Below are 19,079 nucleotides of genomic sequence, written 5' to 3'. Positions count from 1 at the left end.
TGGAGACAGATGCCTGTCTCTATGATCATCATATCTCATTCATCCGACTTCAGTTGACATGCGTCAATTGCACCACTCCCCAGGCAGACGTAGAAACACGAAGTCACTACCGACGCCCAATGTCTTTGAGAATTCTGTTATCCCATAGCCTCAAGTGGCCTCAACGGCGTTGCCACAAGGTCAAAATCGCCCTTTGTTGACTTTTGGGAGCTATAATGGATTTCCTAAACTCTCACCCGCAGCCCTCCTGTGCCTTTGGCATAGGATTCGCCAAGTGAAAAAGAGAGAGTGCAACGTTGATGACCGTGGTTGGCCATGCACCTATTGAGGCTTCTTCTGAGCAGCAGCAGCACCGCCAGTATATTTCCTCAGATCCGTGGCATCAACAGCCTTGCGACCGATACCTTTGATGGTCTCCCAACCCTGGCGAACCGCAGGAGGAATGTTGGGGTTCTGGACTTGCTGATCGACTCTGGCGCCGAACTGGCCAAAGGCAGACTGAACAAAGTGGCTCTGTTGGTAGCGTGCACGGAGGAATACAGTATAGATGCCCAGGAGAATCCAGGCGCCCTTGGTAAAGGTGAAGGCAGAGAGGAGGAGTCTTGCCCAAAGACCAATTTCCAAACTCGCCACCAAGGTCATGGATGCGTCATAGTAGTCCTTGACGAACTTTCCGATGGTGTTTGCAAGAGGCGATTGAGATTTTGCACCTCCAGGGGAAGTTGGAGTGGTGCCTGCAGCCTGCTTTGGAGGTTGGAAGGCCGGGATCAAGTTGGTACGGGTATAGGTGGCTACATGGAAGACGGAGTAGACGGTGAAAGGCAGAAGGGCCAAAGGGATCTGTCTGGAGTAAAGCCAGACCAAGCTGATGACTGTGCGTATGCATTAGAGTTTGCGATCTGTAAGTTGGGTGTGTGTCTGTCATGAAACTTACGCAGATATTGAACATTTTCGTCTGAAAGGAGCATGAGAGCAGTCGAAGCGGGGTTAGCGCCAGGCTTGACACGAGCTCGATAGGCCTTGAAAACCACGATGCCGTAGGTCGCGACAGCGGAGAGGAAGGCCAGACGATAGGTGAAGGTGGCCCATTTGGAGGACGAGTTGAACGTGATGTAGGACAAGCTGTATCTGAAGACGGCGAGGAGAAGGGTAAAGTGGCCCAAAAACCAAGCGCTGTTTGTAGGCAGTCAGTAGGGTGGTTGTTGAAGGGTTCAGGACACAGTCTTACAATTGCAGGGTAGTTGCAAGTTTCTTGACTCGCTCGGCCAAAGGCAGGTTTGCAGGAGGTGGGGGTGCCATAGCTTTGAGGTTTGAACTCGGTCTTGGATGGAGGGGCGGTCAAGAGCGAGCACAGTGGGATGGAGAAGGGTTCAAGTTGGTGAGGATAGAATTCCGGGAGGGAAGCTGAATGAAGTGGTAGAGGGGATCTCAGTCAAAGCAGCAGAAGGAACTTGAAGGAGAAAGAGGAGCAGGATGAGGAGACTAGAAGGAGTAGTTGGCAGGTGCTGGTGTTGGAAGAAGGTGGCTTCACTGACAACACGAGAGGAAGGCGTAGGAGTAGGTAGTTGATAATGTGAATTTGGTGGCTACTTCGCTCTTTCCTTCAGGTTGTGTGGGCAGAGTGCAGACGCCAGATGCCAGATGATGTAACTCGTTAGGGAGCTCAGGTGCGGTTATGATGTCAACCGAGGGCACTGCTTCAGCCACCACTTCCAGCCTCCAGCCCACCCACTGCAAGCTTGTGCGCGACACTCGGGCACTGGCAGGCAGGCACTTGCACTTTTCCTGGATCCGGAACCTCCACTGCCCCCAAAGTCTTGGGTTTTCATCCCCAAAAGCCAGAGGTTGACTTTCGATCGCACATGTCATACTCTGGCTTCAAGTTGATCATTGGCAGGCTACAGCATTATTCGACTTACCTCAGTACCCTGTAGTAATTTTTATTTCGAGTTGACGTTACCTGCCAGTGGGTATGCAGAGTATCAACAGGACGGACTTTATACTAGGATCTTGAATCACACTTTTTTAAGCTACAGTATGAGTACAGAGTCCACACCAGCTTGTCAACAAAAACACCAAGTTAGCTGTTGTTCCCGAAGCACTGCACTCAAGAAGAAAAGCCATTTCGTGTCTGCCTACTACCGGTACTGAATCACTTGTCTTTTGGTCTCTTCCACCCTCTTCGCTCAAACAAAGCAAACACATGAAAAGAAATATACATGATTGCAGCAAAGAGAAGGCTGCAACCGTCCCCACCTCCTCCCATTCTTGTTGATTTGAATCTTGAATCTTGAATTTGGATCCGAATTCTGAACTTGAACTTGATCAGCAGTAGAGATTGGACCTTCTTCACATTATGCACAATCCAAGGTTTCCCTTCTCAAACCACTTTCTCCCCTTCGTGTCGATTTCATGTAAACTTAATTAGGTAGCGACTGCAACAGCCCCAGTCTGCCGCTCCGCCAAGACGATAACAAAGAAGGTTGGTGTTTGTATGAGTAGAATGTGGCCAAGTTGCATACCCGAATGAAAGAATCGCCTTCATCGTCTCGTCGCTAGGATAAACTGGAAACAGGGAATGATGAGAAAAACTGGCAATGGCAACAGGACGAGTCGTAGAGTCCCACTCATCGTCTATCGCAGTGAGAAGCCCTTTCTCTTGCCTTCCTTTTCGATCGGCCGGCCTTGTTCGATGCGTGCTTTCTTCTCCTCCAGCTCCGCTCGCTGTCGTTCTAATTGTTCCTTCATCTCACGGTGACGGGCAAAAAGCTCCTCCTCGCTCTGTTGCAGTTTGCTTTCCTTCTCCTGCACCTTTTGCTGGAAGACGGCCTTCATTTCGGCTTCCATCTTCGCAAGCTTCTGTTCGTGTAGGGTGCGTTCTTCCTCTTGCTTCACCGCAGGATTGACCTCCTTGAACACGCTGGGGTCCTGTGACACACCCATTTGAATGAGCTTGTCTGAGCGGTAATTCTCGTACAGCGCATTGTTGGTGTGCTCCTTGAGCTCTTCCATGTGCGTTCGAATCAACATCTGTCTCAGCTTGACAAAGTCGCAGTGCTCCTCGTTATCTACCTCAATGATGCCCCAGGGATAACGGCGGCCACGGACTTTGCGGCCTTCTGGGTTGGTCACTTCGTAGTTGGCACCCACCACGGCGAAGGGTACTTTGGACATGATTTCTTGATTCTCCGCAATGGTCTCCTCATCATCGAGCTCATATCGAGGACCTTCGAAGATCTGGATGGAATGGTGCTGAATATCACTGAGAATCTAGTCTGGTCAGTACGATCTTCGCAAGGTCGGGGGCGCTCATCTCTTACTCTCTGCTTGAACGAGGCAATCTCTTCATCAGTCAATGTATCCGCCTTTGCAATGACAGGAATCAAGTTGACCTTGGTATGTAGACGGCGCATCACCTCGATATCCAGAGGCTTGAGGGAGTGGCCGGTGGGCTGAATGAAGTAAACACAGGCATGGACTCGGTTGTCAACAATGTTCATCCGGTTGACTTTGTTCTCAGCCTCCAGGTACGCATCAAACCTCTGCTCGATATTTTCCACAATGGGTCTCCATGAGTCGTCGTTGTTGACAAAATCGCCAAATCCGGGAGTATCCACAACCGTGAGGCGCAGACGAACCCCATTCTCCTCAATATCAGCACTGATCGATTGGATAGACACGGTCTTGGGAATGATATCTAAGCTGGGTCCTTTGCGCTCACGTGGAGGATAGAGGGAGGTATTGAACAAAGTATTGACCAAGGTCGACTTTCCCAATCCCGACTCGCCTGTAAAGAGGGTATGAGTGCCGCACATGATGGGAAGATTGGTGTAACCTACCAACTACCATGACATTGAAGTTGAATCCCTTTCTCACACTTTTTCTGTGCCATTGGTTGGGCAGATTGGCAAAACCAACATAACCGGTCAATTTTCTTCGCACCACATTTCGCATGTCATTGGCCGCAGCTGCAGCAGCCTTGGGATCTTTGGAACTGACGGTCTGCACAGGAGTGCTTTCCTTCACATAGGGTGAGGCGGGTTTGCCATTGGGGATATTGGGTGAAGGAGAAGAGCGGATGCCATTTCCCACGGTAGCTGAGATTTCAGAGTTGGAATCAGTATCGGTCATATTTGTGGGGTTGGAGGAAGGAAATGTCCAAGACGAAGACGTGGCAGTTGGATGGGAAGATTCTTCATCTTGTAACGGAAGAGGATGGGTAGATGGATTGGGGTTGGGGTTGACGTGGTCCGTGCTCGAGCCAACGTCTCGTGGTGAAGACATGTTTATCACGACCCTCCTGAGTCTGTGGTGAGATGGGCGCAGCGAGTGTAGACCGACAGATGTAGTCGATTTGACAAAGAAAATTGATGGGAGAGAGGAATCAAAGAACGGGAGGTCAGGGCTCACCCATTTCGTCAGAGATTACGAGTGCAAGAAGCACTGAAGGTTCGGGCGGTGGTGAAGGGTAACTGCGATTGAGGAGGGTCAGCAGGTGCGCGACAGAGGTGACTGCAATGAATCGAGGATGCAGAAATTGAGTCGAGGAAAAGTGAGCAGAGTGGTGACTGCCTGCGACAAAATGTCTTTTTACCAGAATGGCAGGACACGACGGGGCCAGAGTGGAAGTGGGACTTACTGCAGGGTCGAGGGCCCGAGTGGTGTGAATGATAGAGTTACAGAAGAGTTGTAATATCACCAGGTGCACCGTTCAGTGGTAGAAGGTCAACAAGCGAATGTAAAGAACAAAAGTAGATGCGCTCAAAGTTTGAACGTGATGGACTTGAAGGAGGACAGCAGAAATGCAGTCCAGGATGTTAACTGAATCCGGTGTCCCAAAGTGCCAGTAAAGATCTCGTTCCTGCTCGAACTGACTGCTGCCACAATGTTCACTTTCTGCAAAAAAGGGGACGCGCCAAGTCCTATTCTGGCGACGAGGAAGGAATCTTGATTGGGGATCAGCATCATGGGCCCATTGGGCGGTGCTTTTAGGCGTGGGACCTGGAGGCACTTGGGGAGCAGACTGAGCAGACTGCCAGTGGCCGCCCGGAGGTTTGGCCTGCCACTAGCCCGGAACCGTGCTTAGGGCCAGCCTCCCGTCCCTTAACTCCCCTTCAAGCAAGCCTGTCACTCTCGTAGAAGCCAACGAGAGCCTCCAAAACGCCTTACCCCTGATCCCTTCTCGCCTTCCCCAGTCCGACTACACAAGTCCCGACGCCATTCACGTGAGTTTTGATGCTTGATCACAATCTCTCGAGTCTCGTGCGACCTTTTGAAACGTGCTGTTCAACAGGGATGTCCAAGGACAGCGTAGACCACTACCGACTAGCCAGATACTTTCACACACTGTGCGACGACAATCAGAAATATCTGCAGTGGATAGCCCTACCAGTATGACAGAGGTGATTGATTGTTGTATATACTAGTGGTACAATCTCTATCTCCACCCATCCCATTCTGATCGCCCGCCGTTGAAAGCTGTCGCCGCAGATTCTATTCCCAGGGGTATCCTGACCAAGCTGTGGTCATCATGCATTGCTCAACGCCTCCATAAAAATGCCTGCTTTCCGCCAGTCGCCAATTGCCAGCTTCTACTTTGTACATGGTCGGTACAAGTGTTATTCCGCTCATATTGCTTCCGGGCCTTCTTTGGACGAATATCGCTCCATCTCTTTCAACAAATATTGGTACAGCACCAGCATCGTTCCACTCTGAACGCTTGTCCACACAAATCGAGGTCCAACTCCCCGAAACAGTCCAGGCACTCCCTCCGTCCGATAGATGAGTTTAAGTCCAGTCAAGACAGACGACGTGTCCAAGGTTGGCGTCGTCCTCGGTACTGTTCGCGGTCCAGAGTGCAATAGGCGCGTTTGCTTGTGGACTATAGTTTTGTGACTCTTCGCGACCTTCTCCATATGTGCTGCCTGGCTATTTGTGGCGTGATTGTCGGGTGTAATTTGAGTCTGCGTTCGAGTCTTGACCACATCCAGGGGACAGGTTGCTACTCCCGCAATCCCACCCGCAGAGACCGCGGTCAAGACCTCCAGACCGAGCCCAATATCAGGATGTCCCGCCCACGACTGCGCAAACCTCCGCTCTTGTTCATAGAGTGCAAACTGCAAGGCCGAAAAGGGCAGGTCCCGAACAATAGTAGCTTTGTATCCAGAATACAAAGCCCCAAATCCTTCTGTTCTTGCAATCGTTTTGGCTGCATCCCATGTAGATTTGTAGTTATAGCCAGAATTGAAAAATGGATTATTGTATCGACCTTGTAGTTGTAGTCGAGTTTTCATCACCTCCGAAGGGACATATATGATCGAGGCTGCTAGATCAGCCAAAAAGCCTAGTGATATTGTGTTAGTTCATGCGAATGTGGCATCTGCTGAGAAGGCCTTACCACTCGCCAAAAATGCAGCAGACGGATTGACTCCCTCGTCTAATAGATAGCGCTTGCAATATTCATAACATCCAAAGAAAGCCACGGTGCCCGGAAAGGATCCAAGCATCGCCGCGGTGAAGCCACCATAAAGTCCTCGTCTGATCCCTTCTTGCCGGAAAATCTTCACGTATGAATCCGATAGAGATGAGTACTTGGGTGGAAAATGGGGGTCTCCTTGCTGTCTGGTCTTGACCGTGTCCAACGAGTGCATGAGGATGTCTCCCGTGGTGCCTCCAATCCCACCAGCGAGCATACACTAGACACCGGTCAGCAACCAACGCTTTCACGCCATAATGCCAAATGCACTCACTTGATAGTAGGGAGGCCTTCTCAATTCGATATCGACTTCCTCCTCCGCCACGCCTTGCATAGTTCGAGATTCTCTATTCTGTCGTGCGCCGTTGAGGTCAATATCGAGTTCCGAGTGAACATAGCCATGTTGTTGGTTGTTCTCGGTCGAGGCGTCTTGGAAGAACAAACTGGACAATCGAGAGCTTAAGCTCATGGCAGGGCTACATGCACCCTGTTGATCCTTGGGAGATTGTATGCAGATGAATCAATCTTTGTTAGACAGATAGATCTGAGGGAAACTCGGCCGTGAGAATACTTCTCGTAAAGCCCGATGCCTGCGCCTTCAACTTGGACGTTTCGCCGCATCGGAAAACTTTCTGGACTTGGCGTCCTCTGTCTCCCGATTGGCCAGCCTTGCTCGTCTAGATATTATTTTTTGTTGGGGACCGAGACTGACGCGATGAACAGTGAAGGCTTGAGAATGATGGAGCTGCCGGTTGGACCAGGAAGGAATGACCCTACCACAATTGCGAGCTATACAGAAGGATTATTGCATTTCCACGAACGCGGTGCACTGAGGGACTACTTTTTGACCCAGAAGGAAGAAATATTTTACATATGCCCCTTCCTGCCACCAGCCTCGCTAAACCCAACTAAAGCCATGCAGAACTTCACAGCAACATTTCCAAAGGATTCTCAACCACCTTCTTCAGCTCTCGGATCCATTCACCGCCCACGGCTCCATCCACAACCTTGTGGTCGAAGCTGCCAGTTACAATGATCTGGTCATCCCACTCCGTAACAGTTCCTTCCTCGGTTTCCACCGGGATTGCTACTTTACGTGTCGTGCCCACGGCTAGGATGGCCGCTTGAGGTGGGTTGATCACGGCTGTGAATCGCTCTACTGCAGCGTTCATTCCCATATTGCTGATGGTGATAGTACCGCCCTGGTACTCTTCAGGCTTCAGTTTGCCATCCCGAGCTCGTTTTCCGAGTTCCTTGACAGATGCTGAGATCGTGGAGAGACCAATCGTGTCGGCATTCTTGACAATAGGGGTCATCAGGCCGACAGGTGTGGCCACGGCCACGCTAACGTCCACAACGTTGTGTTGACGGATGACTGTCTGGCCTCCTGATTCCCTCCAGCTGGAATTGACTGTGGGAACCTTCTTGCTTGCAACGGCCACGGCCTTGATCAAGAAATCGTTGACGGACAACTTGTATTTGCCCTCGGAGCTGGCGTTGAGTGCCTCTCGTAGTTTCAGCAGTTTGGTGACAGACAAAGTAGTGGATACAAAGTAGTGAGGGTTCTGGTTCATGGACTGTTGGAGTCTGCTGGCGATAGTCTTTCTCATCGATGTGGCCGGGATATCCTCGTACGTCAGACCAGCAGCGCCGGCGGCGGCAACTGGGGAGCCACCTGCAGCCGGTGAGGACTTCTCTACATCTTCTACAGTGATGCGACCTCCGGGACCGGTTCCCTTGATTGACTTGATGGAGACACCCTTGTCCAAAGCAGCCTTTTTCGCCGCAGGGCTGATCTTGGGTTCTCGGTCGAGAGCCGGCTGCAATTTGTCACCTGTTGAATCAGATTCTTCTGCTACCGGCGCGGAGGATTCTTTGCCACTGGGAGGGGCAGTTCCTGAGCCTGAGTCCGGTGTTTCCGTAGCTTCTGAGGCCTCTTCTTTGGGAGCCTCTTTCGGCGAGGACTTCTCGCCTCCCGCATCCTCGACTGTAAAGGACTCGAATTCGGACACGTCTGTGCCTTCTTCAACCAGTACGGCAATTGGCTAAATACCGATCAGTAGTTGTGATAGCAGGTCGAGCTTGGAGCAAGTCTTACGTTTCCAACTGCAACATCTTTCTCTCCCGAGTCCTTTAGAATTTTGGCCAAGACACCCTCCTCTTGGAACTCAAAGTCCATCTGAGCTTTGTCTGTTTCAATCTCCACCAAGACATCACCAGGAGCCAAGGTATCACCAGGGTTCTTCTGCCAGACGCCGATATTTCCCGCGGTCATGGTGGGTGACAGGGCGGGCATGCTAATGATGGTGTGAGGAGGGAATGCTATTTGATGCTATCAGTAGGGATACAGGAGCAACATTCTTGGAGTATTCGTACATTTAGAGGCATAGTAGCGACCTAGCATGGAGAGGCAGGGGAGGTTCTGGTAACTGTTGACAAGATTAGCCAGTGGAGCTAGATATTTTGAGCAAGACTGCGTACGTTACGGCACTTGGTAGTCTCTGCAGGGCACTCCGACTGAGTCTAGAGCTTGGTGAGGACTGAAGAAGGAGTCGTGACCCAGAGCGGGCGAGGATGGTTGAGGTAGCCATGACACAAGCCAGAACCCTAGGAACGGGGGGAGAATGGAGGGAAAAGGATGCCGCAGGAGAAGAAAGTGAGAAGGGTGGAAATGAGCGACAACGAAGGACACAAAAAGGCCCAATAAATGTACAAAGGCAGTGACAGCAAGAGCTGGCACAGTCTACCCTAGGTGCAAGTTGTTGGTATTGGTGCTGGTGTCTGGCTAAGGAAAAGTGGTTGAGTCGTAACTTGTAGAGGGCCGGGCGCCGAAGTGGATTCGTAGCTTGGACTTGCGGTTGCAGTGGGAGCTCACCCCCAAGATTCACTACTGCCAGTTCCTCAACGTCCCATAATTAAATTCTCACTGGCTTGACAATCGAGGTCAAGCTCCCCGACGCACGTGATATACACTTGGGCTGGGTTGATCCACCGTATTGCACCTCCTGGCCTTTACACTCCGCTCACAGAAATCACTTATGCCAGATTCATTGTTCTCCGCAGAAAGGGACCCGTCAACCCGTGATATACATCTGTACAGTTCAGTTCCTCGTGCCTAGATATGTCCAGGGATTTATAATTGGCAATGCGCGAAGTCACCCGTCTCTCTGTCTCGTTTGAACGTCCCTCCTAATATCCCCCCCTGGACCTTGCCTTCTTCCGCCGGCCAAATGTCTGGCGTCCCAACTGAGGCACCCAGAACTCCTTCCTCGGACGACCAACAGCGTTCAGGGAATACATCGGGCGATGCGGTTGACCAGTCTGACTACCCCCACGGTTCCAATGGTCATTTGGAAAATGGAGGCATTCCAAACCACGGGGTGACGATCACTGTCGAGGATGCCGATGCTGCAGAAGACGAAGAGGAGGACAACGTCGCCTCCGAAGACGGAAAGTCCGACACAGAAGGCTCCCTTGCGGACTCAAGTGGAGAATCAGACTCTCAACCGGAACAAGCACAACCCGCACAAGTCGATCCTCATGCGCGTGAATCAGAACAGGGGTCGCAGGAAGAGCTGGAAAGTGAGACCGCATCCTCTGTCCAGCAGCGGGATGGACATGTCGCGACTCCAGATGTCACTCCAGCATCCCATCCGCAGAGATCTGACTCAAGGTCGACAACAGTCTCTCGCCCCTTACCCGTCACCTCAACAGTCTTTGTCATCAACGCACTGGAGACAATTGGAGCCTCTAAAGAAGTCAAAAGGAATAAGGAGTTCACAGAAGCCGTACAAGCCGCTCTCGCCAATATAAAGAACTCGGAACATGCTGTCAACCCGGAAATCCTCTTCCGGCCTTTACAGATGGCGACAAAGTCTTTCAATGTACAGATGCAGGTCACTGCTCTCGACTGTATTGGGAAACTCATCAGCTATTCCTACTTTGCCTTTCCAGCAGTGGCCGAAAGTCAGCCGGATGGCACTGATACCCCACCATTGATTGAGCGGGCGATTGAGGCTATTTGTGATTGTTTCGAAAATGAGGCTACAGCGGTAGAGATTCAACAACAGATCATTAAATCACTCCTCGCGGCCATTCTGGATGACAAGATTGTTGTACATGGTGCTGGTCTGCTCAAGGCCGTGAGACAGGTTTACAACATCTTCATCTACTCAAAGTCGAGTCAAAATCAACAGGTCGCCCAGGGTTCGCTCTTGCAGATGGTTGCAACAGTATTCTCTCGTGTCAGAACACGCTTAGATGTGAAAGACGCGCGTGCAAGAGAGCAGCATGAGACCAAATCAGACGAGGCTCTGTCTGGAGATGCCTCAATTTTCGAGCCCGGTGATCTTAACGGCCAGGTTGACACACCCGATCAAGAGACTCCTCCTCAACCAGGAGATGGTACCAACAAAGTCCAAGAAAAGTTGACCCTGCAAAGCTTCGAACAAAATAAGAATCTCGATGACGCACTGGTCGCTGATAGCGCCCCTACCACTGTGACGCGCGCCAGGAGAGATCGCCAAAACACTCGATCGAGTTCTGGGCCGGTGTCTCGCACAAGCCTGCAGCAAGACCGCGACGATGCAGACCTCTCCTCTGAGGACGAGGACGACATTTACATAAAAGATGCCTTTCTTGTCTTTCGATCGCTGTGCAAGCTAAGCCAAAAGATCCTGACGCATGACCAGCAACAAGATCTCAGGTCACAAAATATGCGATCTAAGCTCCTGTCTCTCCATCTAATCTACCATGTCATCAACAATTATACCCCGGTCTTTACCTCATCCTTCTCGACAATCAAGAGTGGAAACAATGAGGAAAATACTCCGTTCTTGCAGGTTGCCAAACCTCATCTCTGTTTGAGTTTGTCTCGCAACGCTTCAAGCTCCGTTCCTCGTGTGTTCGAGGTCTGCTGTGAGATCTTTTGGCTGTCATTGAAGCATTTGCGGGTCTTGTTGAAGAAGGAAATCGAAGTATTCCTCAAAGAAGTCTACCTCGCAGTGCTGGAGAAACGAAGTGCACCACTTTTCCAAAAAGAAAAATTCATGAACGTGTTGGAAAGGCTATCGGCCGATCCACGTGCTCTAGTCGAGATTTATCTGAACTATGATTGCGATCGTACCGCCCTGGACAACATGTATCAAGAGATCATTGAACACTTGTCACGAATTTGTAGCACCCCAGTCGTTGTCACTCCTGTACAGCAACACCAGTTCCAAGAACAGCAAGCCAAACCATCCACCCCTTCATCAGATTGGCACAGTCGAGGGTCTCTTCTTCCAGGCCTCTCTACAACAGCCCTCAGTCACCCACCAGCTCCACCATCATCGGTACCGGTGGAATATGTCCTCAAACAACAATCACTACGATGCTTGGTGGAGATCCTTAACTCTCTTGATAACTGGTCCACCCAAAGTGGTCAGGACAATCTAAATGGCTCTCGCTATCCAACATCGCGGGGTTCCTTTGAAGATTCGAGAGAATCTCTCGACACCAGTGAGAGACCTCCCCCCTCTCCTCGAGTGGGTGTGTTTGGCAGCGAATCTGGTATCTCAACTCCAGTGGCAGAAGACGATCCCAATGAGATCGAGAGAGTGCGGATGCGAAAGTCAGCGTTGAATAATGGAATCAGACAGTTCAACTTCAAAGCTAAACGAGGAATAAAGCAGCTGTTGGCCGATGGGTTCATCCGCAGTGACAGCCCTCAAGATATTGCCAAATTTCTCCTCGGAAATGATAGACTTGACAAAACAATGCTCGGAGAATACCTTGGAGAAGGTGATGAACAGAATGTGGCAACAATGCACGCATTCGTTGATCTGATGGAATTCAGCAAAAGGAGATTTGTCGACTCTCTCAGACAATTCTTGCAAAGCTTCAGATTACCAGGTGAGGCACAAAAGATCGACAGATTTATGCTTAAATTTGCTGAGCGATATCTTTCTGGTAATCCTAATGCATTCGCAAATGCCGACACAGCATATATACTTGCTTACTCAGTCATCCTCCTAAACACTGATCAACACAGCACTAAAATGAAGGGTAGACGCATGACTCTCGAGGACTTTATCAAAAACAACCGAGGTATCAACGATGGTCAAGATTTGCCTCAGGAGTATCTCGCCACAATCTATGACGAAATCCAAAGCAATGAAATTGTTTTGACGTCTGAGCGTGAACATGCGGCTGAGCTGGGAATCGCTGCCGCTGCTCCTTCTGCAGGCCTGGCGTCTCGAGCCGGGCAGGCTCTGGCAAACGTCGGTCGAGATCTACAGAAAGAGAAGTACGCTCAAGCTTCGGAAGAGATGGCAAACAAAACTGAGCAGCTCTACCGGAGTCTTATTCGTGCACAGAAACGATCAGCTGTGCGAGAAGCACTCTCTCGGTTCATACCCGCTACTTCTACCAAACATGTGGGTCCAATGTTCAACGTCTCTTGGATGTCGTTCTTGTCGGGATTCTCAAGCCAGATGCAAGATGCACAGAATCTCGATCTTATCAGACAGTGCCTAGATGGTCTCAAACTAGCCATCAGAATCGCTTGTCGATTTGATCTAGAGACTCCTAGAGTAGCCTTTGTTACGGCCCTCGCTAAATCCACCAATCTCAACAATCTCAAGGAGATGATGGCGAAAAATATCGAGGCTTTGAAAGTACTCATCGAAGTCGCTCTCAGTGAGGGTGACTTGTTGAAGGGCGCTTGGCGAGAAGTTCTGATGTGTATCAGTCAGCTTGACAGACTTCAGCTATTGTCTACCGGGATCGATGAAGGCGCAATCCCAGATGTCTCACGAGCAAACATCCCTTTACCATCCAACCCACGAGATAGCAGAGGAAGCCGCAAGTCTATGCAAGCACCGAGACGTCCACGACCCAGATCAGCACATAGCTTTCGACCGGAGGTCGCAGATGAGACAAAATCTACCGATATGGTTCGTGGTGTAGACCGAATTTTCACAAACACTGCGAAACTGTCCTCTGAGGCGATAATCGACTTTGTTCGTGCTCTGAGTGACGTTAGCTGGCAAGAGATTCAGTCGTCAGGCAACAGTGAATCGCCGCGAACATACAGCTTACAGAAATTGGTTGAAATAAGCTACTACAATATGACCAGGGTCAGGATAGAGTGGACTCGCATCTGGGAAGTCCTTGGCGAGCATTTCAATCAAGTTGGCTGCCATAACAACACGACTGTTGTCTTCTTCGCGCTTGACTCCCTTCGTCAGTTGTCTATGAGATTTATGGAAATCGAAGAGCTGCCAGGTTTCAAATTTCAAAAGGATTTCTTGAAACCCTTTGAGCATGTCATGTCCAACACAACTGTCGTCACTGTGAAAGATATGGTTTTACGATGCCTGATTCAGATGATTCAAGCTCGTGGCGACAACATCAGATCGGGTTGGAAAACAATGTTTGGAGTTTTCTCGATTGCTGCCAGAGAACAGTACGAAGCAGTCGTCAACATCGCTTTCGATTATACGACACAGATTTACAATACACGATTTGGCGTTGTCATTTCGCAAGGCTCGTTCCCCGACCTCATCGTCTGCCTAACAGAATTCTCCAAAAACCTCAAGTTTCAGAAGAAGTCATTGCAGGCCATTGAGCTACTCAAGTCAACTGTGCCAAAAATGCTCAAAACACCTGAGTGTCCGCTTTCAAAACGTCATGTCAAAGTGGCGGAACTGGAGGGGTCGCGCGTGGTGGCTGGAGTGAAACAGCCCACTTCTCAGACTGAAGAAGAGCAGTTTTGGTATCCTGTACTCATCGCGTACCAAGATGTTTTGATGACTGGTGAAGACTTGGAAGTTCGTTCACGAGCACTAACATATCTTTTTGAGACATTGGTCAAGTATGGTGGTGATTTCCCTATCGAATTCTGGGATGTCTTATGGCGTCAGCTCCTCTACCCGATATTTGTTGTTCTCCAATCAAAATCAGAAATGTCAAAAGCTCCCAATCATGAAGAGCTGTCGGTGTGGTTATCGACGACTATGATTCAAGCCCTTAGGAATATGATCACACTCTTCACCCATTACTTTGCTTCTCTAGAGCATATGTTGGATCGATTTTTGGACCTTCTCACTCTTTGTATCTGTCAAGAGAACGACACGATTGCTCGCATCGGTAGCAATTGTTTACAACAACTCATTCTCCAAAATGTCACCAAGTTCAAACCAGAGCACTGGGCACGAATTGTCACGGCTTTTGTCGAACTCTTCAATCGCACCACTGCATATGAATTGTTTTCTGCCGCTGCCACCATGTCAGATGCTCGACCCACACCATCTACTGACGCCGTAGATGGCTTGTCAATCTCGGGGACTACGATAGTCGAAACTCCAACAACGAACGGTGCACCAGATTCGTTTCCTACTCCTGATCCTGCACTCGAGCACAAAGGCGATGTGCCAATTGCGGATATTCCTCAATCTCAGTCGACACAAGAGCTTGAAGATTACCGCCCGCACGCCGATTTGCAGACTCCTGTTCCCGTAGTCACAGCTGCACGCCGCAGATTTTTCAACAAAATCATCACCAATTGCGTCCTGCAACTTCTGATGATTGAAACGGTAGCCGAACTATTCTCCAACGACTCGGTTTATGCACAAATCCCCTCAGCCGAACTTCTTCGGCTCATGTCACTTTTAAAAAAATCATATCAATTTGCGAAGAAGTTTAATGGGGACAAAGATCTCAGAATGGCATTGTGGAGGCAGGGCTTCATGCGTCAGCCACCCAATCTTTTGAAACAAGAGTCTGGGTCCGCTAACACATATGTGAGCATACTGCTCAGAATGTACCACGACGAAGGTGAAGAGCGAAGATCAAGCAGAGATCAAACCGAAGGTGCATTGATACCGTAAGTCTTCCCCCTTTGCTGTGAGTGACCTCAATCAATTGATCATTAGCTAACTTGATCAATAGACTCTGTGCTGACATAATTCGCTCATTCATCTTGCTCGAGGAAGAGACTCAACAACGAAACATCGTAGCCTGGCGCCCAGTCGTCATTGACGTCCTTGAAGGTTACACGAATTTCCCGCAGCAGAGCTTCGAAAAGCACATCGAGACTTTCTATCCCCTAGCAGTCGGACTCTTGGAGAAGGAATTCAGCACGCCTGACCTTCGCACTGCGCTTTGGGGGATGTTTCGACGTGTTGGCGAGCTGAAATTCGGAATGCCCGAATATACTGCATCCGCTTCTAGAGGGAGGGAGAACAGCGTTGGATCGACCAGGAATGGGAGTGTTGGTGGAGGCCATGAGGTAAGGTCTTCGTCCGCGAGAAGTCGAAGGGGAAGTCGCGTCAGTAGGACTGGCACTTCTTAGACCTCGAGATTTTAAGTAGTACTTGAACTAGCTAGTATTGATTCACCAAATCCTCACAAGAGCTAGTGGAGACTGATTGTCAAAAAAGAAGACCATGAGCCTTCGGCATAACTGTAGATACTAAGTACTATAAGTACTAGATCTAGATATATATCCGGCATGCTCAATTTTGAAAACAGAAAAGCTTCTCAGTATTAAGTACTTATTACTTACTGACCTTTAAGTCGGTGCGATAAACATTCGTTCGGTATTAGAAAGTCTCAGTACTTAGTATCGAAATAATACTAATTAGTACTACTTACCTAGGTACTTAAGTATCTCTAAGAATAACCTGAGTGCTAGACAAGAAGTACTTAGTATTAAGTATGGTCGTTCTTACTTTACTGTTGGAACTTCCTTCTTCGTCTATCACTTAATTGAAGCATATATTGACGTCAGTGTCTCGAAGGGAAGGCACCACTATATCCCCCCTAAAGTGTACTAGCGTATTTTCCCTGGAGATATCTGTAGACTCTACGCTGTACCTGCTAAATACTTAGTACTTAATAAGTAACAAGTAAAAAGTAAAAAGTACTTATTGAGGACTCTGTAGTCCTAATATTTTGACGTTTAACACGAAGTAGCCCTAGGGCTCTTCGACGTCTCTCAAAGCAAGCGTTTTCAGAGTCTTCCCAGCGCGTGACGGGTCTGCCTGAACAACTTGGAGTACTTAGTATCCTGAAATTGAGGCTCCAGATTCTCAAGTAGTACTTAGTAAGTACTAAGTGCTCAAGGCCTTTTTACTGCCTTGTGATAAAATCGCGAAACCATGGCTTGAATCGCATATGACCGTCCCAGCTTCTAGGCTTTACAAGCATGGGCACTCAATCCGGTCTATTACTAAGTACCTAGTAGGCTAAGTTAGTAAGTACTTAGTACTTGATTGGAGAATATACTTACACAGTGGTGCTAAGTACTTACAGAGATGAGCGATAACCCGAAGTCCTATCTATATACGAAGTCAAGTACCCTCTGCTTTTATACTACTACCTCTCAACGAGTCGACTTGAGAAAGTCATCAATCTTTTCCAAACTCTCCTTCATCTTTGCCGGAGGCACAGTGAAATGAACACGCACAAAGCCTTTGAACCCCATATCTCCCTTATCCGCGAAGCAAAGACTCCCGGGGCTGAGTAGAACACCTTTCGTGTCTAGCAGGGCATTACAGAACTCGACATCGTCCGCAGGGTCACCAGTGCTGGACAAGAACTGCACGAACGCTGTGGCTCCGGCCGTTGGTCTTGTCCATTGGCAACGGTCCTTGTTCTTCGCCACGAATGCATCGAGTGAGGCGAGATTTTCTTTGGCGTAGCTGAGGTGGCGTTGAATAATGCTCGGTCTGCATCTATCGCTCAATGCTTCGGTGGCGATGACCTCGTCGATCGTGCCAGGTGCTTCGGACGTATACATGCGTGTGTTGGTGAATTCGCGAAGGAGGGACTGATCGCGGGAAACAATCCATCCCATTCTTGCTCCTGTCAAGCCCCAGGCTTTGCTTAGCGACCCGGTCACAACCACTCTCTTGTAGTCGTGTTTAACAAAAGATGGTGCTGGTGGAGGTGTGTCCTGGCCTGGAAGCCCATGAAACAGTGGCCGGAATATTTCGTCTGCAACGACAATGATGTTGTGGCGACTGGCAACATCCAGAATTTCCAACTGCTTCTGCCTGTCCAGATGCGAGCCTGTTGGGTTATTGGGACTATTGATGATCAGAGCTTTGGTGTTTGACTTGATCAGGCCTTCCAGGTCTTTGATGCTCAACGACCATTGGTCATCCTTTTTGAGCCGCCAGAGTGAGACTTCGCATCCCTGGGCTCGCGGAAGATTGAGTAGCTGGGTGTATATCGGATACGCACATATGACATGGTCGTATGCGTGGAGGAGGCTGTAAAGCACATTCAAATTGGCTCCGGTAGTGCCATTGGCAGTGATGACATTTTCATGTGTGATTTCCTGCCCATCACCCTGATAAAGCGCTGCTATCGCACTGCGAAGAGCCGGGCTTCCTACGTCAGATCCTAGCGTCAACTGTAGGTTGGCGATGCTGAGGGCATCTTTGGTGGCGTCTGCATCGCTCGAGAGTGAGATGAGGTCGCTGATAGATAATCCAGGGGTTGCACTTCCTGCTAGAGCAAGAGACGCCTTTGGACTTTGGCTTTCAACCCACTTCAGAATGTTAGTTCGGGGGGTGCGGGGTGAGGCAGAATACAAACGTCTGCGAGTTCAAAATGAGCGAGCTTCCCCATTGTCAATCTTTCGGTGTCGCTGGTGCTCGTAGATGTACTAAGTAGTCAAGACCGTGGTGTACCAAGCGATGAGATACTTATCATTTTTCGTTCAGCAAGAGTCCTGTTCAAATGAGTTGGATCAGACTCGTGCAAGAAATCTTTTTTCAAGTGAGATGGCATTTCTTACTTAACTTAGGCGAGCCACACCCGCCCTTTACGACGCCCTGTGACTCAGAGAGTTGTGAATGCCTGCCTTGCCTTGGCTTGGCGGATGTCAGGAAAGCAATACCTACGATTTCCTTCCTACAGAGGCGGCTACTGGGTGCAAGTCAGTTCATAGTACTAGTACTTAGGCCATCATTCGTGGTCTAAGAGAATTTGTGGTACTGTTGGGTCGAAGCACGAATAACGCCAGATGTAAATGGTGGCTGCCCATCCACGAAATAAATGCCTATGTCGAACGGCGGAAATTACAATATTTTGTAAAGATAAGTCGATTTCTGAATCGCGAACGCACTCACCTAAATTCTCGTACTTTAGGCTCTTAAGTTCTTTAGGATTAATCTATCTATATTCTTTTACATATATCGAGATTATCCTTTATACTCTAGTGATACTATGTGGAGTAACTTTATCTAAAAATACGTGGTATTGTATATATAGAAGCTAGCTAACAAAACTATAGAAAATTACTACGCCATTTGTTATATTCTTGCTCAGACCGGAACAGTAAAGTTTTACTTGGACTGCACATGGCTCGCCGTCTATGGCAACTCAAACATTAGAGGCGACTATAATAATTCCATAGCATTAAACTTCCTTATCCTTGAAGGTCATTTGGAAAATTGGAGATATAGATCATTGAATCGAACGCAAGGCACACTTTGACAGAGATTCATCCACTTCTGCCCCATGCTCATTAAGACCTGGCTTGGTGGCAGGGATTTTCTGATCAGTTTCATCATCACACAAAGCGTATAAATCCTCATTTAGTATTTTTTGA

General features: G+C 49.1%; 6 protein-coding genes across 6 annotated transcripts; 1 reads left to right on the top strand and 5 right to left on the bottom strand.

Annotated features, from left to right (window-relative positions):
• Window positions 1-321: 321 nt before the first annotated feature.
• On the bottom strand, window positions 322-1,299 carry LTR84_004946 (uncharacterized protein; the record flags this gene model as incomplete). Its single annotated transcript, XM_064848519.1, has 3 exons — window positions 322-872; window positions 935-1,173; window positions 1,229-1,299. The coding sequence occupies 3 exons, from the start codon at window positions 1,297-1,299 to the stop codon at window positions 322-324; spliced, it is 861 nt and encodes a 286-aa protein (XP_064711143.1).
• Window positions 1,300-2,634: 1,335 nt separating this feature from the next.
• SPN1 (RNA polymerase II transcription- protein) lies at window positions 2,635-4,131 on the bottom strand (the record flags this gene model as incomplete). The annotated part of the gene is made up of 3 exons (XM_064848518.1): window positions 2,635-3,270; window positions 3,321-3,787; window positions 3,840-4,131. The coding sequence occupies 3 exons, from the start codon at window positions 4,129-4,131 to the stop codon at window positions 2,635-2,637; spliced, it is 1,395 nt and encodes a 464-aa protein (XP_064711142.1).
• Window positions 4,132-5,627: 1,496 nt separating this feature from the next.
• On the bottom strand, window positions 5,628-6,944 carry LTR84_004944 (uncharacterized protein; the record flags this gene model as incomplete). Its single annotated transcript, XM_064848517.1, has 3 exons — window positions 5,628-6,343; window positions 6,398-6,695; window positions 6,750-6,944. The coding sequence occupies 3 exons, from the start codon at window positions 6,942-6,944 to the stop codon at window positions 5,628-5,630; spliced, it is 1,209 nt and encodes a 402-aa protein (XP_064711141.1).
• Window positions 6,945-7,401: 457 nt separating this feature from the next.
• Window positions 7,402-8,771, bottom strand: MRP3 (Component of pyruvate dehydrogenase complex, mitochondrial; the record flags this gene model as incomplete). Its single annotated transcript, XM_064848516.1, has 2 exons — window positions 7,402-8,520; window positions 8,574-8,771. The coding sequence occupies 2 exons, from the start codon at window positions 8,769-8,771 to the stop codon at window positions 7,402-7,404; spliced, it is 1,317 nt and encodes a 438-aa protein (XP_064711140.1).
• Window positions 8,772-9,705: 934 nt separating this feature from the next.
• Window positions 9,706-15,809, top strand: LTR84_004942 (uncharacterized protein; the record flags this gene model as incomplete). Its single annotated transcript, XM_064848515.1, has 2 exons — window positions 9,706-15,341; window positions 15,407-15,809. The coding sequence occupies 2 exons, from the start codon at window positions 9,706-9,708 to the stop codon at window positions 15,807-15,809; spliced, it is 6,039 nt and encodes a 2,012-aa protein (XP_064711139.1).
• A 1,032-nt stretch (window positions 15,810-16,841) lies between these two features.
• On the bottom strand, window positions 16,842-18,094 carry LTR84_004941 (uncharacterized protein; the record flags this gene model as incomplete). Its single annotated transcript, XM_064848514.1, has 2 exons — window positions 16,842-18,014; window positions 18,062-18,094. 2 exons carry the CDS (start codon window positions 18,092-18,094, stop codon window positions 16,842-16,844), a joined length of 1,206 nt encoding a protein of 401 aa, XP_064711138.1.
• Window positions 18,095-19,079: the final 985 nt, after the last annotated feature.

This window comes from Exophiala bonariae (assembly GCF_035927105.1).
Source record: "Exophiala bonariae strain CCFEE 5792 chromosome Unknown scaffold_2, whole genome shotgun sequence".
Taxonomy (NCBI): Eukaryota; Fungi; Ascomycota; class Eurotiomycetes; order Chaetothyriales; family Herpotrichiellaceae; genus Exophiala; species Exophiala bonariae.
This window is presented reverse-complemented; position numbering and strand designations above follow the sequence as displayed.